The sequence below is a fragment of the Ambystoma mexicanum genome, chromosome 14 (assembly GCF_040938575.1).
Source record: "Ambystoma mexicanum isolate Mex_15411 chromosome 14, UKY_AmexF1_1, whole genome shotgun sequence".
Classification (NCBI taxonomy): Eukaryota; Metazoa; Chordata; class Amphibia; order Caudata; family Ambystomatidae; genus Ambystoma; species Ambystoma mexicanum.
Window position 1 is genome coordinate 215,180,227 of NC_090940.1, and position 19,231 is coordinate 215,199,457.

The 19,231-nt window shown below is 45.5% G+C and overlaps 1 protein-coding gene across 1 annotated transcript in view; it reads right to left on the reverse strand.

Moving 5' to 3' along the window:
• Positions 1–9,408: 9,408 nt before the first annotated feature.
• The window catches only part of VCPKMT (valosin containing protein lysine methyltransferase), a 720,951-nt gene continuing 711,128 nt past the window's right edge, over positions 9,409–19,231 (reverse strand). Inside the window, exon 6 of the mRNA XM_069638975.1 lies at positions 9,409–11,235. Coding sequence (XP_069495076.1) covers positions 11,129–11,235 — 107 coding nt within the window. The 3' untranslated portion in view covers positions 9,409–11,128. The remainder of the gene's footprint in view (positions 11,236–19,231) is intronic.

Below are 19,231 nucleotides of genomic sequence, written 5' to 3' on the forward strand. Positions count from 1 at the left end.
AGGAGAAGGGTGGGGGGACCCCGACGCACTGCCCAGGGTTGGTTGGGGGGGTCAGAAGTGTTATCAGGGGGCGACGCAAGGTTGAGCCACAGGCAGGAGGTTCAATATAAGGACGGCCAGTGCTCTGGGGCACCCTCTTTTGGTCTTGCTTCCTGTTCGAGACGCCCGTCCACCCTCCCCTTTGCTTGATGGGAACAATGGGCCTCATTCCGAGTACGGCGCTAACCAATGGCGCTATTAACGCCTTGGTTGACGCCGTACCCGGACCGGCAGCGCCTTGGTGGATGGCGGAATCACCGCCCCATTCCAAGGTTGGCGGGGCGGTAATTCCCCATTCACCAAGGCTCTTCCCCATTCCCGAATGAGCCCCCATAGGGCTCAATGGGAATGGGGAAGATGCAAATAACGGTGACCGTTCATTACGGTCACCGTTATTGGCTTGGAGGCCCCTTTGCGCCCTCGACTTTAACACCTGCTCAAAGCAGGCGTTAAGGGCGAGGGCGCAGAGGGAACTCGGAGTATGGCGGTAAGGGAATACCGCCACCGGCCTCGTTACCGGTGGCCGCTATCCCTTACCGCCATACTCGGAATGATGCCCAATGTAATCTATGTTTTGTTTTCAATGGAGTGTGAACAAGAAGGCGTGGACGAATGTTGGAGTATGTGTGAACAGGCCCCGGATGTGGGAGTACGAGTGTGTGTGTGCGCGCACATGCGTGGGCGAGGCTGTGTGCACACACTTGTGAGAGTGTGTGTCTGCATTGCTGGCTTTGTAGTCAGACACATGACATGGTGTCGGTCCTTGGACCATGGAGAGTGGCGGCATGGGGAGCTGCTATCGAGTAATGTCTGAGTAGAGAACCCATTAGAAAAATGCCAAAGAAGTTCATTTGCATTTTAGGTAGGTGGGAAAAGCCAACAAAATAATGTAACTCATGCATTGAGGTAACGCAATAAGAGTACGCACATGTTTCTCTTGTTAAGAAATAGTTAAACGTCCAGTGAAGCACCTAGCCATATCAAACCAAATGGCTCTGAGCCGTTGAATTACACAACGCCACGACTCGGCTTTGCACTGCCTGCGTGAGCTTCATGAGTTATGTATTAATGCATCCGGCGTGCACGGATACTTGTGGTTTTACTTAAAGGCCTATGGCAGCAGTTTTACTAGTGTGCTGTCGAGAGACTCTGCACACAGTACCCAGCCTCGCTGAGCAATGTCGCACACGCCAGCGATTAATGGCACTCGCAAACAGCCGGCTCAGCAGAATGAGCGCGCGAGATAGCGGAAGGCCTCCCCTGGGTGCCCCCCTCACACCTCCTCCGAACAGAAACTCCAACACTTGCTTCCCTTGGCGCGAGTTCCTAGATTGATTTAGTCATTTTTAATTCTGCTAAAGCAGAAATCCTTCTAAAGACATTTCATAAAGAAAAAAGATACCGCTTGCGCATTGTGTGCACAGCTTTTTTTTTTTATAAATGCTGTCACCGAGTGGTGTGCACATAGGCACAGATAACTCACATAAAAAGGACATCGTTTCCGGTAGTTTTTGAAAAAAATAATTTCCAATAATTCTCTCATGTGCATGTGTTATTCCGCTTCTGCTGCTGAAGACATATGTCACACTCAAAGGCATCTGCATATTCTTGTCACACTCAATGGCGTCATGACGATGATATTTCAAACTCCATGTTGTATTCATATTTGTATTTATTGAACAATAAAGATGTAATTTTCAAAAAGGAAGGACTTAGGTAAGATGTGTTTACAGCTGGCCTTGCTGTTGGGCTGCCTTTACTTTAAGCAATGGTTACAAGCTGACAGTACACCTACCTGGTGTTGTAGGGGTGCCAAAATGAGACATTGGTCCTCATTACGAGTGTGCCAGGCCTGAAAAAATGCCAGTAATTCTGGCTCTCCCGTCCCCTGCACACCTATAAATGCTGGCAATAACGTATCACAATTTCATTCATTAGATTCAATATTCAGTGCATTCACAAATTACTGTTTTAACAATTTACTTTCCATCACTTTTTAAGAAATACTAAACATAATAGTAGGTTTCATATTTCTGTATTAATCACATACATCTCATAACGTTCACTATAAACCAAGGATTTCATTTCAATCTGATTTTAAATCGTAAAGAAATTTAAACAAAATATCAAATATTTTTAACAACGAAAATAATTGAACAAACCGTTCTTTTAAGAAATTCCAAAATACCCAAAAGTTAAACAAATTCAAAGATTCAAAAAAAGGAGCTCAATGCGTTTCGAGAGTTAGTCCCTCTTCTTCAGGAGCAATAATTTCATATGTGTTCTTTATTGGAATAGTTTCCTATTCATACTTGTGCATACATTTGCTACTTTATGGGTTCTCCATTTACCTAACTATTCGTTTGACTTTTGATACCAGAGTCAATTTTCTCTCCTCCGCACCCTTGATTTGTACCTACTATGAGTGAGCCTTTGGAGCTCCAATTACCATAACACTGAACACTCTAAATTCGTTTAAACATATGGGGCCTCATTACACGGTAGGCGGAGGACCAAGGTGCTATTAGCACCTTGGTCCATGCCGGTAAAATACCGGCATCGCCTTGGTGGAAAGGGGAATTACCGCCCTATTCCAAGGTTGGCGGGGCAGTAATTCCCCCTTCCCCCATTGCCCTTCCCCATTCCCATTTTTGCCCCATAGGGCTCTATGGGAATGGGGAAGGCGCTAATTACGGTGCCGCAAATTGCGGTACCGTAATTAGCACCCTGGTCCCTTTGCGGGTTGGTTTTTAACGCCGGCTAAACAGCAGGCGTTAAAGTACCTACCCGCAAAGGGACCTTGTAGTAAGGCGGTAAGGGTTTACCGGTACTGGTGCCCTTACCGGTACCGGTAAACCCTTACCGCCGTCCGTGTAATGAGGCCCATGGTGTGCTTGTGCTCTCATCTGTCGAATAGAGGTCATTCTGGCTCTGTCATTTTTTCTGGACCAGCACACTTCAAGTTTGCCGGTGGGGGCAATGGATCTCCAGGCAGGCCTGACCTGCTGGTAGATCAGGTCTCTTACGGAAAAGACATGTTGCAATTACCGGCACCAGTAATACTGGTGTCGGTAACTGCAGAAATCCCATTCTATGGAGTCATATGGGAGGTCATGGGGATGGGAATTTACCGGCAATCCGCTGCATGGAATATCCCGGTAATACTAGGATATCAGGGGGCGTAGATGTGAAGGGGAGTATGCCGGTGTCTCCCCGGAAACACCCGCGTGATACTGGCAAGCTCAAATTGTGGACCATAGACCGTGGGACAGTGACCAGTGAACGGGGATAGATAGGATATACGTAATCGGCCTAATACCATATTCCATAGAGGAACAATATACACATTCATATTCATGAGTAACATTATTAGGAGAGGTAGGGTGGGGTGCAGTTTGGAGGGGGTCGAGAGTGAGTGTGAGAGGCCCCCTCACTGGCTGGATAGTGGAGTTTGAATCGGGTGTTGAAGAATTCCTCCGATGTCTGGGAGGCAGAGCATTCCAGTGCAGGGGGGCAATTAGAGAGAAGAAGCAGAAGCGGGAGGAGGGAGAGTAAGGAGAGATGCAGTCTGCAAGGTACTGAGGCGAGGCCATTGATTTGAAGAGGAGGAGTAGGAACTTAAAGAGGGAGCAACGTGACTGTCAGAGCCACCCAGTGTGCTGTTGGTAAGCAGATGTGGGGCAGGATATAGGTAGTTTGTAAATAGGGCACGTTGTGAAATTGAGAAGTTTGTTTAGGGAGAGAGGAGGTTTATTTAAGCAATACGCCCTGAGCCGCTGGGCCATAACCGAGTCAGGTAAGGCACCGGGCCCCATTGTTACAGCCCTATGTGTTGTAAACACTTCACTATTGTACAGTCCTATGTGTTACTACTCCATAATTAAGCTTGAATATGAAATATATAATGTGAAAGGCGGCTTGGGGCACCTGCACTGTGGGCTGGTTAAACTGCACCAAGGCCACTGCGTTGTTCTTGACCCCCACACTAGCCCCAAACGTTGCCAGTTCTCACCTGCAAAACAGATGTTCTTCGCTGTCTATACCTCACACTTGTTTGGGGTTTGTATTTATCTGACATCACTGTTCATAGTTTTTCTAAAGACGTTTCGGCGAGAGCTGATCTGTGGGTAACATAGCTGGGGGGTGTTGTTGGTGTCCAGTGTTATCAAGCCAATATGTATACATAACAATGAGGGTTCTTGTACAGGTGTGATCTACCAGAGTGCCATGGATACATGTGAACACTTGAATGAAGGGTTAAGGCTTTGCATGCAAAAATGCTGTTTTACTTGTTGAACGTAATTTTTATGTTTGTCAAAATAAAAATATGCAGTATCTTTTTATCTATTACGACCAGACAGATTGATAGGAAGGAATTCTTGGAGGGTCAGTCTCTGCTTTGAGATCTTTACCTCCTAATGCAATCTTCTCAACTTGGCTTTCGTCCCCTATCCAGGATATACCCATAATACAATTGAATCAGCTGTCCAGTTTAGCTAGAATTCTGCTAACCATACATGTTATAATTATGTTTTAAACATAGATTTAGCACCATTACCACTATACATTTTAAACAAATACATTCAATTGTCACGATTTTCAATCTCACATCATAAAATGTAAACATTATACAAAATAATGTTTACACACATAATAACTTTTCACACATCATTTAGCACCATTATCACTATACATTTTACACAAATACATTCAATTGTCACGATTTTCAATCTCACATCATAAAATGTAAACATTATAAAAAAATGTTTACACACATAATACATTTTCACACATCATTTAGCACCATTACCACTATACATTTTAAACAAATACATTCAATTGTCACGATTTTCAATCTCACATCATAAAATGTAAACATTAAACAAAATAATGTTTACACACATAATAACTTTTCACACATAATGTAGCACCATTATCACTATACATTTTACACAAATACATTCAATTATCACGATGTTCAATCTCACATCATAAAATGTAAACATTATAAAAAAATGTTTACACACATGATAACTTTGCACACATAATGTATCACCATTATCACTATACATTTTACACAAATACATTAAATTATCACGATGTTCAATCTCACATCATAAAATGTAAACATTATAAAAAAATGTTTACACACATGATAATTTTTCACACATAATGTAGCACGATTACCACTATGCATTTTACACAAATACATTCAATTATCACGATTTTCAATCTCACATCATGAAATGTAAACATTGCAAAAAATGATAAAATAAGACCTTCCGATAATCATTTCATTTACCTATACATCTATAAAATCCAAACACACATCAATAGCCTATGTTTGTTAGCTTTACACCATCAACACTTTCATATGAAGAGCCGTTTTAAAAACGAGGTTACTGCCAAGACAATAGTCACGTGCTTACCACTAAAAAGCAAATTCCACCAATCATCTTTGTCCATAAGTTTGTGTTGGACAACTATTTTTCCAAACATTCGTTTTCTTAACTCTTGTGGCTTGTTACAGTCTTCGAGCACATGCTTCAATGTCTCTATCATGTCTGTCTCATCACAGAATCTACACCTGTGCTTTTAAATCAAGTTTTGCGGGTCTCCCCAAAACCTCTTTAGTAGGGAACAAACCAAGACACAATCTCAAAAAGTGTTACTTGGCTTTGAATGTGGAGCAGAATGGAGTGAATGTATTTTTGCCAGATCTGGGAATCAGCTCTAACTATGATTTCACCTACCACTAGAACTCAGTCTTATGTCGTGAGGTAAGGGGTTGTGTGCTGGTTATGCACTGGAAACACATCACTTTTTTGAGCCTCGAAATAGCATGCCCCTAAATATCGTGGAACAAATGCTGTTGCCTTGTATTTTGTATCTTTGTATTTTTTTCTCGCACCTTGAAACACTTGTGTATAGGCGCGTTATAAATGCCATATCATATCATATTCTCTCCGATCCTTTTTTTTATGGGGAGATTCCAATACCCCCTTCAGCTCCTGCCCCCATCTCTTCATACCCCTGACCCCGCCTGCACTTGTACCTCATCTCTACCTTTTGGTCGTGATTCTGCAAATGTGACGCGCAGTCACGATGGCTTGACCAGTAACCGCATGCACCACACCACAAACTCTCAACTTGCAAGATGGCAAAGGGGTGATCAGAAAGCCTCTTCCTCTTTTGTATCTTCACTGAAAGTTAACACTAGAATTGATTACGCTGTGGCGGGAATGCGTGCAAACATTGTAACTCTGGTTTGCAGATTGTTTTCCCCGTTCATCAGCTTCTCAGGGGAAGGAAATGGTTTGCAAATTCTAGGTAATACATTATTCTGTCTATTGCTACCTCCCAAGTTTGCAAAGGACCAATGATGAAATTCTCCACCAATCAACTATCCAATTTCTTTTAGCGATGACTCCTGATTTGATGGTTTGATATTCCACAGTTCTCAAGTCTAAGCAGGCCTTTGCCTTGAGTTATAGGAGGGAATAAGCTTTCTGATTGGTTAAAGAGTCTAGCTAAAAAATGTTGCTGTTCAGAAGAGCTGGAAGGCTAAACTGGGGCGAAGAACTGAGGTCAAGAAGATTATTTCATCATGGCAAGTGGCTCAATCGGCTTTAGAAGTGGAGCCCCAAATGTAATGATATCACTGCTATCATTGCACACTGAGTCTCGCAGGCCTTGTAGTGTGCAGCTTCACAAGATGGAGGCCACTCCGCACTGGTGTGAAATCGGTAGTTGTGAATGAAATCAAAAGTCTAGGCACCCTGGGATCTGTTGGCGCTCACCCTCATGAAGTCACACCCCCCTGATCTGCAGATATCTGCAAACTCACACTGGTTGGAGCTAGAATCACAGACTTTAGTTTCTCTCATGCAACCCACTTCACTACACTGGGCTTATTAACTTGAGCCAATACACATGCCACCTATTAATGGCCGCTGAAATGCAGCATTATTGCTTAAGCAAAAATGGAACGCCTGGCCCAGCAGCGGATAGAGACCTTGCAGTGTAACTGGAGGTTTGACTATTACAGGGATCGGTGGAGGAGGAAGGGGGGCCCTTTTGGGTTTCACATGTGGGAGAAGGGAGTGCAGTGGGGTGTGGGTGATTTGATGATTGTGACAGATACAGATTTGGAGAGAAGGCCGAGGTGGATGATGAGATCTCCAAAGGTGTGTTTGGAGTTGGCGAATGTGGTATCGAAGAAGAGAGGTATGCGGGGTGAGATTAAAGCTTTGGGTCAGGAGTATGTGGCAAGAAAGGAAGGATACAAGGTGTTTACGGATGGTTCAAAGGATCCTATGTCTGGGAGAGTGGGAATGGCGTATTATCTAGAAAGCATTGGGGAGTATAAAATAGGACGACTGACGAATGATGTGTCTATTTGTACGGCTGAGTTGGTGGCGATTGCAATGGTGATTGACAGGGTGTATGAGTTGAGGTATGAGAAAGTGGTGGTGTTCTCAGATTCATTGAGTGGGTTACAGGCGATTGTGGTAGGGGATGGTGATAGGAAGGATGTGATTTTGGACATTAGGATGAAGATTGATCGGTGTGTGCGTGGGGGTATGGATTTGGAGTTAGCGTGGGTTCCCAGTCACAGTGGCATTTTGGGAAATGAGTTGGTGGATCTGGCGGCGGGTGAGGGTATGAGGAGGGGAGCGATTGATGTGAGGTTACCTTTGAGTGTGGATGAGGTGAAGGCTGTGATGATGAGACGGGTCCTGGATGAATGGCAGGAGAGGTGGGTGAATGGGGTGAAGGGCAGGTGGATGTTCGGTGTTCGTGGGAAAGTGTCGGTGAAGGTGGATGCAGAGAGTTCAGAATGGAGGAGGGGGGAGGAGGTGATGCTGAATCGGTTGAGGATAGGTCATGTGGGGCTGAACGACTGTCTATTTCGAATAGGGAAGCGTGAATCAAGGGATTGTACGGTGTGTGGGGTACCTGAAACGGTGGGACATTTTTTGATTAGGTGTGAAAGACATGTTACGGAGAGAGAATTGATGAGGGTTCGGTTGAATGCGTTGGGAGTGGCTGAGCTGAGTGAGAGGATTATACTGGGAGGTGATGGGGAGAGAGGCAGGAGGAGGAGTAGTGTGATGTTGGATTTTGTGAGACAGACGGGGAGGTGGGAGGAGCTGTGAGCTTAAATGGAGGCAAATAATAATTAGTGGGTACGGTGCACATCATCCTATAGGATGGGGAAGCGCCTGCGTGGGTCCGCCCACGCTTCCGATAATTAAGAAGAAGAAGAAGAAGACCTTGCAGTGGTGCTGATTTCCTCTCTAGTCCGTCTCCTAAAGCTTCTTTTGTGTTGTAAGGGGACAGTTAAAGGTTGGTCAGTGCAAGCCATGAAGAGCATCTTGGCAGACCAATCGTAGAGATCATGAAAAAGTTGTGATCTTACTCCACAAGTTGTTCTCGGATTATATCACACACTCTTTGGGTTGCTTGCAAGAGGCATGTTGCAACTTAACTTAATCTCTCACAGACTTGATCTGATCCAGGGGATCGTTAGCTCAGCATTGAGCACTTAAATGTTAGTATTTAGTGGTCAGAGAGAGGAGGAGTCAGTTTAGGCAGCAAAAGTGAGGTACGGGTTTGACTAAAAAGCAGCATTTATTGATTTTTTTTTAGTTTCTAATATTTTTTACACGCACTGATATATAATATAATTGTTCTTCTATAACGCACTTAATACCGGAGACCAGTTTCTAACCGCAAGACGAGGACTCGAACCTGTGTTGCTATGCCAAGACAAACGCATTGCCCTTGAGCTATCCTCCCTGACTACGGATGGTCTTGGAACACTATAAATTAAAAGGAGGAGTCAGAGTGATTTGTACAGTTAAAAGAGCAATACGCTTCTATGACACTCTGCTACAAAGAGTGAAAGCCGCAGTGGTGCCTCCTCCATAATTGGTAACAGGACACGGACCTGCCACCCATTAGGGATGAGAAAAAGTCAGCCCACTGAAAACCTGGGGGCACTGTTGGTTGCAGTGAGCAGCTAGGCGTTGTTCCTGAGATGGCAGCACAACATTGGGAAACGTTTCCACTAGCTTGGAGTAGCACAGCTGAACATACCCAATAGGCAAAGCACGGCAAGGAGTGTTTTACTTTCAGAGCCTTTTGTGGTCCATTGACTATGCTAGCTGGGGTACTGCAGGCTAAAATGTGTGTATGGGGCACTCTTGACAGATCTAGTGCTTAGGAGGCTTGGAGTTGAAGAGAAGGTCCCAACACCCTCTCTGGGCTTTGGCACCCCTGGATCAGGAAAGGCAGGCTAGAGACCAAACACAAAACTCATCAGGACACTCAGGCTAGATTTCAAAATACATCTGTTTATTCTTCACAGCTAACCAGGATGCAGCATAAAAATCAGCAACTCCCAACTCTCTCTTTACTTCAGACCCTTATATACTGTTTAAAAAAATTAGGTAATATAATATAAATATAAGTAATATAAAACATCCTAATTGGCTTTGGTACTTGAAGACAACCCCATCTTCAATCCAGGGTTGGTTGCCTTAACTGCCACTCAGGACAAGTCTAAACAGCTTTCACCTAACTCAGTCTAGACCAGTGGACTATCCATGAACTTCTATGAAAAAAAGTATTTACTGACATCATCATGACTTTGTGAAAGTCGACCATTTTGTGTTTTCAGTATCCATCTTAGAGGCTGCCTGACCTCATCCAAACCAAAATGGCTGATCGGGATTACGAAATGACTGACCAATCTATATTTGATCAGAACTTAGCTCCTGTTCAGGTTCAAGCATAGAATTTCGGATAACTATAATAAATGTATGCTATCTAACATGCCCTTTGCTACACAAGACATTCTGACCTTACAAATGAATGTTGCCTTACAATGTGCTTGTTTTGGCCTTCCAGGCACCACAATTCTGATTTTCGAAATACTGAAGTCATTGATCAACCCAACAAGTTATCTGCATTCAGTTTCAGAGGGGTGGGGTCTGCCCCTATACACACACCCCTCTGATCTGTATTAGACCCCTATTTAATACATACCATTACACCCAATGTCCACCCTACTCCATTTTCAGTGTACCTATACATTTTTGTTCTAATCACCTGCCCCTATGAGGCGATTTCTTTCAATATGGGAGGCATCCTAAAACATTTCTACAACATCAGTACTAACACATTATATCCTCCTAATCTAAACATGTATGTATCCCTAGAGAATACCTTTGTTTACTTTGATCTGAGTCCCACCTCCATTACCCTGTTTAATTTTACACTAATTATACAAAAGGTAATTCACGGACACTGTGAGAATTAAAAGGAGGTTTACTCTGAGGAAACCCACCAGCCCTTTTCACAAATTATTTGTGTGTGGCTTTTACTGCACACCTCTGTATCACTCCCACCCCATAACAACATTTCAGTGCCTTATTTCTTCATTGTCTACCCCATTCATTTTTGTTAATTTTCAATGTTCGTATTTTTTTTGCAATTAGTACATCTTCCACTGATAAGTTTTCCACCCGATTCATCTTGGTTTGGCATCTTCCATGTCCACAGATCATTTTTGTCCTTTGGGCTGCTTTGCAGCAAGTCTCACAGGCCCTTTTAATGACTGGGCCAGGAGTCCATTGTCTTTGTCTAGCAATGATAATTTTATTTCATGTCATCAAAGAACAGTTGATCGGAAAAGCAATAGAAAACTTCTTCTGGGGGGAAACAAGGATCAGGGAGCCTATGTAGAAACAGTTTTTCAAACAAGGGTGATTTATAGCTGGGCATTTGGTTGGGTTCATCAGTCCTTTCTCTCTGCTCATAGGGTTCAAAGCTATGGATCCTCTCCTTTTTTGCATACATTTTTACTTTTTCTTAATTTGTGCTGTCTGATACCGGGACCTGGTGTGTTTTCAATAAACACATTCACCTGTGTATAGTTTTTAGGCAATAAATACATTTGTCTCATCTTTGACCTTATGTCTTATGGGCTTCTTTTTATAAAAATTATTTATCCTTTTAGAGGACACATTTTCTCCTAAGGTCAACACTTTCAGACCAAGGAGACAACAACAACAAACAACAATCAATCAGATTTAAGAAAGACATTAAAAGAAGGGGGTCTTCTTCTTCTCCTGTCTTCTAGGCGCATCCGTAGCAGAAGAGGACATTGCTGATAGGGATCCCTGTTCTCTGTAGAAAATCAAAATAGAGACAAAAGTCATTTGGGGACTGGCAAGGGGGTCAAGTTTCTTTTTAACATAAAGCCTTACTCCTTGCTGCTATTCAAAAAGAGTTTTACTAAGATCATTTCTCTGACATTTTCAGCCCACTAACGCATATGCTAGCCTTTCTAAAAACGTTGGTGCACACAAAGAGAACTTTTTTCATTGAATTGTGCAACATTTAGGCCTATACTCTGCTTTTTTCTGCTTAGCTGAAAGTACTTCTTCGGTTTAGCAGAACATTCTTCTACTGCTCAGCAGAACATTCTTCTTTTGATCACGTAGGACTGTGGTCATCTCCTTAAGGGCGCCACCTTGTCTTAAAGAGCCCCTTTACCCGGGTTCACTTCAGATTCCTTCCCCACAGGTGAAGAGTCTGAAGATAGACTAGATTCTTTCAAAAATAGTAGTGCTGGAGCTCCTGCTCCCATCCCAGTCCTGTCACTTAGTCCTAATTCTTTTCAGTATGGTTTTCAGGTAGCAGGTGTAAGTACATCTGCTGTTAGGAACACTGGGCCCCATCCTACTTCTTTCCCTCTTCCTACTCCTGTGGCTGAATCACACTCTGACACCAGCCTCTCTAGCTTGCATCTTTCTATCACTAACACTCTTGATTTCCTTGCCCCTGTCATGAGAATCCGCCTGAAACCTACCTCCAAGTGCAACTCTTGGTATGACTCTGCCACTCTAAAATGCAAGTGTAGGGTGCCTGAGAGGAAGTGGAGGGTATCGGGCATGTCCTCTGACAAACTGGCCTGTCTCCTGCTCCAAAGGCAATACAGATTCTCTGTCCTGTCCAAGACGAGAGCCCACATCCAAGGTTGTGTCGCTGCAGCCTCAAACAACACGGCTGAACTCTTAAAAATTTGTAAGGAGCTAGCCAATCATGTTGCAGTCTCCACCTCTTCTGTTCCCATGCAGGCCCTCTGCACAGCTCTAGCCTCTCACTTCACTACAAAATTCATGACATTCTGTCCTCTCTCTCCCGCTCTCTTTCCTCTTCTTCTCCCTCTACCACTCCTGGCCCCCTTCTGGCTGCCTCTCCCCTTCCTCCTCCTTTCTCCGCTTTTTCTGTGATCACTCCTGATGACGTTTCTAGACAAGTCCGATCTATGAAAGTGTCATTCAAGCAGGTGCTCCCCTGCTCCTCAAGAACCATCAAGGTCGACATCGACACCCTTGCTCCAGCCATGGCTGATTTCTGCAATCACTCTTTTGGAACTTCCCCACCCCCTTAAGCACTTCCTTGTGCACCCCTCCTGAAGAAACCTTCCAATAACACTTTCTGTCTGGCAAACTACCACCCGATCTCTATCACTCCTTTCTTGGGCAAACTCCTGGAAAAGTTAGCCATCTCCCACCTTACTCTCCATATTGAATCTGTTGGTTGTCTCCATGTCCATCAGTCTGGCTTCAGAGCAGCCAGAGGCATGGAAACTGCTCTCCGAAAACCCGTGAAGACCTTCTCACTAATCTTGACTCCACCCTACCTTCTGTCCATATCCTCCTGGATCTTTCCTCTGCTTTCAACATGGTCAATCATACCATCCTGATCAATTGTCGCTGTGAGAACCTGGCCATCACGAATCAGGCCCTTGCATGGTTGACCTCCTTCTTCTTGGACTGTCTCTCTAAGGTTCAACTGGGGTCCTTTCTCTCCACCACCTCTCTCTCCACATGTGATGTTCCTCAGGCCACCAACCTCTCACCCTCACTTTTCAATGTCTACGTGGCCCCTTTGGCCTACCTCATCTCTACCTTATCCTCTAACTTCCGGTGTTATGTGGATGACACACAGCTCTGCTTCAGGCTCCCCTCTGCCTCCTCTCTCGCTCATTGCTGACTGTCTATCCGTGATTCAGGAATGGTACGCCTTCAACAATCTCTGTCTCAATACCAGCAATACTGAGATCCTCCTCATTGGGACCCCGACTCCCGCTTTCCCTCTTTCACTCTGGCGGCCCTCCTTGGGCCCTCTTCCTGCACCTTCCTGTGAGGCAAAAAACCTTGAGGTCACCTTCGACTCCACTCTCTCCTTCTCTCCTCACATCACGGACCTCTCAAAGAAGTCTCACTACCAGCTGCACCTCCTCAGTGGTATTCCTCCTTTTCTCACTTTCCCCCAGAAGCTCAACATCTCCAGAGCCCTGCTTCTCTCTAGGCTGGACTACAACAACAGCCTCTTTCTCAACCTGCCCTCCTGTACTCTCCACCCTCTTCCACTAATCCAGAACAGGACTGCAAGACTTGTCCTTGGCTACAAGCCCAGGGATCATATCTCTCCAGTCCTGAAATCTCTCCACTGGCTCGCAGTGGCGGCAAGGATAAAGTTCAAGACCCTCTGCATCATCCACAAGGCATTCTGGGGCTGGGGCCCACACTATATCCAACTCTCTAAACATCTTCCCTCTCAAACCCTTCGCTCAGCTACCTCTAGCTCTCTGATGGTCAGATGCTTCTCCAGGCAGAGAATGGGAGGTAGCAATCTCTCCTCCACAGGGGGCTCCCTGTGGAATGGCCTCCCTGCCCCTCTCAAACTCAAGCAGGACCGCCTCAGGTTCAGGAAGCAGCTCAATACCTTCCTTTTCGCTTCTGCTTTCTCTCATTCTCTCCCTTGCTGACCCACCTGTCTGCTGCGCGGACTGGTTGCCGGGCTACCCTCAGAACCCAATGGGCACCAAGCTCCTCCTCAACCTGTAGCACTTGCACTGCCTCCGGGCCTGTGCACTCTTAGGGATTGCATCTTTAACCATACAGTCCCCTGCCTCCTTGCACTACCTCGAGCTGGCTCGCCCAGCTACACTTACTCAGAGCAATACTGCCCTGAACGCACTTCCCCTTTCTCTCCCCCTGGCACTTCCCCTCCCTCTTTCCTCGCCTGCAGGGACATGATCTGAATGACTCAAGGCCTAGTAAGCTTGTTCCCCCCTATGTCTCCCTTCCTTGCCTTGTCGCGCCTTTAAACACTTGTGTACAGGCGCATTATAAATGACTCATTTTATCATATCATACTGATGTAGCTTCCTCCATGGTGAAGCCACAGGTTCTTGCCAGGGATCCTGTGGGGGATACTCACTTGGCTGGTAGGCCCTCTCAATGTTCCAGGAGCACCTGTCATTAGAACTGTGACTAGAGAAATGGTCAGGGCATCTGTCAATGTTAGGAGAGTGGTTCCTAGGAGAGTTCTGGGTGAGCTTATTCTTCAAGACTTAGGTCCTGATAGACACTCACCAAACCCTTCAAGCATTTGGTCTCAGGAACAGGCTGCCTTAGCTAAGCCTAAAGGAAAGCCTAAGCCTAAGAGGAAATCCATGGCCAGAGTAATCAGAAACAGAGGTAGAGGGAAGGAGTATTTCCCCCCTGTCCTACCCACAACACCTGTTGAGGTAGTTGGTAGAGTCCCTGCTCCAAGTTTGGAAGAAGAACCCCCAGAAAATCTTGGATCCCATAGGACTCCTGAACTACCTAGCATGCTGGTAGAGGAGATCCCTAGGGGAGAGAGATGTATGGGCCAAGAGAAAAGAAAACAATCATGGATAGGCCTATGGAGAAAGGCCTGCTTCCAATGGGAGGGTTCCCCTCCAGTGAGTCAAAGAATTAAACAGGAAGGTGGGTTACTGCAAAGGAAGCCCACAGAGCCCACCAGAGGAAGCCTTGAAAGGTAAGAGGTTTCTCAGGTTGTGAGGCCCTTCCTCCTGCAGTGGGTGTGTGACATTCCCCTTGTGGATAATCCTAGAGTCAGTCTACCACCAGAGTGGTCTAACACACATTCTTGCTGGCCCACGATGGGGATCCCAGACAAAAACCAATGTAGGAGTCTCACTACCTGTCACCAGGTTGACAGATGTGAGAGAGGAATTCAGTTACTCCAGAATTCACTTTTATGAGTGACCTATTTTTAACAGAAGGCCTAATTTGATTAGCCCTTTGATTCTGGAGAACTCAGGCAATAGGTTACAATTGGTGATTGCTGATCACAATCCCATATGTCCTTGTGCCACCCCACAGAGAATGACTGCCTAGTCATTCATTGACACCTTACTGAATGGCAGTCCCAGAGTTAGCTCCTCTGCTGTGCTCAGTAGTGGTCAGAACCAGTGGAAGGAGGGTGAAGTGACCTGTCAAGTGTCACTGAACTGTCATCCACTGGAAGATGGTCTGAGACAGAGAGACCTGTCAGAGCTCGTGTGGGACCTTCTCTTGTCAAACTTACTTTGTAAATCCCTGAACACATGTGGGTGTTCTGGGCCTTGCCATGTTTCACAGCTTGGCAATGTAAACTATTCAGTAGGCATTGGTGGATCTGGACAGGTCACCGTTAAGTTTCCTATGGATAGAGTGGATGATTCTTGAAAGATTGAAGTGGAGCCCTGCTTAAGGTTACAGAGATGGAACCAGACACATCTGTGTGTCTTTCTGCCCTGGGCCAAAGCATCCCTCCTCATTGCTTCAGTGAGCATGACCTAGTGTCTCCTCACCTGAACCCACATCAGCAGGGTGAGCTGGAGTTCTTGCTGAGGCAATCTCCCTCCTTGTTGTCACTAAGACCTCTGATAACAGGTTGGTCTAAACCAGACTGTATTATAGGAGTTGGTGAACCGACCACGTTTGGGTGTTGTGGTGGTTCAGACCAAACAAGAAGTTCTGGTAGTTGGTTTGAGATCCACCCTGTATCTGTATGAACATTAGAGCTCAGTATGCCGTCCCCAGTGTTACTCACCGGGAGAGGGAGTACGTGGACAGGAGACCAGGAGTTTGGGATTGGAGAGTTGCTTGAAGAGCTCGGTTTGGAGCCTCCACCCGAGCCTCCTCTCTGTGAGGGAAGATAACTCTTTTTTATGATATGACCCCTTGCTGGAGGTTGTACCAGACAAGGGGACCGATCACCCAACAGAGCAAGAAGAACACACTGCCACGGACCCAGCTGCAAAGAAAGGACAAGAGGTGAGTATTCGCGAAGACAAAACAAAACTCTTCTCCTAGTCCTTCTCTATCTATTGGAATACCTGAGCAGTCTCCCTTAATCCAGTGATATATAGTGGAAAGACCTAAAGAACAAAAGGAGATTAAACCGTAGTCTAGGCAAACAAGGAATATAAGGTATGAAAGATATAGGAGCTAGATCTTACCAGTGTATTTGAGAGTGGAACAGTTGATAGTAGTACAGAACACACGCCAGCTATAAAATAACAAAAGGGAATGGTTAGTAGGGATGCTATACCCGGACGGCACGATGGTCGCACTGGTTTTGGGATGGTGCACCAGCAGCAGAGGGTACTCGTGTGCACTAGTCAACTCCAAATCACAAAATGCTAGTGAAAGAAAAAGTCAGAACAATATCCAAAATGTCTTACCAATGTAACTGGGAGAAGAGTTTGGGTCAGACCCAGCTGCCAGGAAGGCAATAGGAGCTAAGGAAGCAGAAATCAGCAACAGAAGCAAAGGTAAGGTAGTCCTTGAGCAAAGTGGCAAACTGGTACACAGGTGGGTGTTAACAAGTTCAAAACATTACCATAGGAATCCGTGAAAGCAGGCAAAGTTCCGATGCACAAGCGGGCGGCAGAAATGACCAAAAACGTTTTCAAAGAAGTCAGTGAAACAGGCAAGGATTCGATACTCAATCAGCAGGAACACAGGAAGAATGATCCAAAGGAATCCATTACATACAAAGGTAGTTCGGTACACAGCAGGTAAGGAAATTGTAGAAAGCAGCAACAAAGAAATAACTTCTAATATGCCGGCTATAACTCTAAACAGAAGCAGAGTTTCTGAAGCACGACACTGCTTTAAACAACAAAGAGGTGGCACCGCAGGAAACCGAGGCTCCGGCTACGATATTCAAACTACAGATGTGACTCAGGTTTTCTGGGTAATGTAGTTTGGAGCTGCTAGTTTCCAGGGCAGCATCCATTGAGTGAAAAATGGAGCATGACAGTGTTGCAGCCCCTTGTGTAATGCTACAACCTTTCGGAGTTTCGTTTTTTGTGTCAATAAAGACTTCCAATCAGCCCTACATGCATGGGGGGCCAGGGTGGCATGATGTGGGTGCAGACGCGGGCGGCACGGCAAATGCTGAAATGTAACATCCAGGACAGATACTCACTCCCCAATAAGAGGTAACCACTTGGTGGATCAGCTCTGTACTTAAAGTACAGTGGCCTTTTTGATCTCTGTCTCTAGGGTATAGAAACATATCCCTGCCCAATGTATGCTAAGGAGGAGACAGAAGTTTTGGCCTTTTCATATCTTTACTTCAGTGCATTGACCTCTGAATTGTTGGCTGCAAATGAAACCTGTCAAATGAGATTAGACCTTTCCTCACTTTCCCACAGCGGCTCACTGTCTCCAGAGCCCTGGTTCTCTCTAGGCTGGACTACTGCAACAGGCTCTTCCTCAACCTCCTTGCTTCAACCCTGTGCCCTCTGCAAATCTTCCATAACAGAACCGCAAGACTTGTCTCTCTGGCACTAAAGTCCCTTCACTGGCTCCCAGTGGCTGCAAGGATCAAGTTCAAGACCGCCTGCATTGTCCACAAGGCTTTCTGGGGCCTGGGATCTACCTACCTGCAACGCTGCCTCCCTCAATACTGTCCCTCACGAGCCCTCTGCTCACCTACCTCCAACCTTCTGCGAGTGAGCCGGTTCTCCAAGCAGAGATTTGGAGGGAGATCCTTATCCTCGGCAGGTGCCTCCCTCTGGAATAGCCTCCCTGCCGCCCTCCATCTTGAGCCTGATCTTCCTAATTTCTGGAAACTCCTCAAGACTTTACTCTTCTCCTCTTCCTTCTCTGTCCCTCTACCCTGCTAACCTTGCTCTCTGCTCTTTCCCACTCCCCCTCCTCTTCCCTACAGCTTGTCAACTGGCCGCCTGGTGTACCTCAGAGTCTCACAGGTCCCAGGCACCCCCACCAGTCCTCTATCACACTTGCCTCAGGGCTCTACACCCCACCCACCCTTACCACACTTGAGAAATTACCCTAGAGAGTAGATGTCTCTGCACTTACCCCAGTCTCTCCCGACTGGGTGCACTTGAACTTCCCCCTCCCTCTGACCGCCTGTGCACTTGCATGATCTGAACACACTGCACCTGAAGATCGTCTGTCTGTCCCCCTTGTCTTCACCCCAAAATGCATGCACTGGTAAAACTGCAGAATCGCTGTTCAGGCCGATTTGCTGTGTCTCAAATGTTAAATGTATTATATGCACTTACTTTGCCTGTGCAGACTAATTTTCTCTAAGTATTTCAAGGGCTCTGAGCGACCGTTGTTTTTACCCATGTTCCCACTCTCCTTGAGGGCTTTGAAACACTTGGCTGTGTATAGGCGCATTATAAATAAACATTACCATACATTACCAGACCCTGTTCTGAATGGGGAAAAGGATCTCGGCAATACATGTCTGGATAACATTGCAGATGTGTAAAACGTCATCCTTTTATTTTGTGACTAAATGCACAATAAAATAAAATAAGAAAATAAATAAAAAAGACATGGCAGATTCAACCCCCACTTGGAAAGAGCTCGGAATAACTCAAGAGCCTGTGTGTCATGACTTTCATCAGACCAACTTGTTCTGGTAGACAACCAAGTGTCAACCTGAACAGGAGACATTGGTTTTCCTTCAGCATAACTTTGGTGTAAGTGGATGCAAGATGCAACCTCTTGACAGGCAAGTACATGATGTACAGAACTGGGAAATTTCCACTACCCAATCCCAAGAAGGGACTTTTCTGTACCTCACTGGGAAACATAGGAGTAAAGTGGCAGACTACAGAAATATAGCTGTCCCTTTGACTGCCCTCACTACTTCAAGGGGACAAAAAGATGTCTTATGTACCCTTGACTGTGAGAAGGCCTTCACTGGCATGAAATAATCCTTTGGTCAGGTCCCTGATTGGAAGAGACCTTTCATAGTGCAGACAGATGCCTATGACATTGGGATAGTTGGAAAACGTTCACAGCTTGAT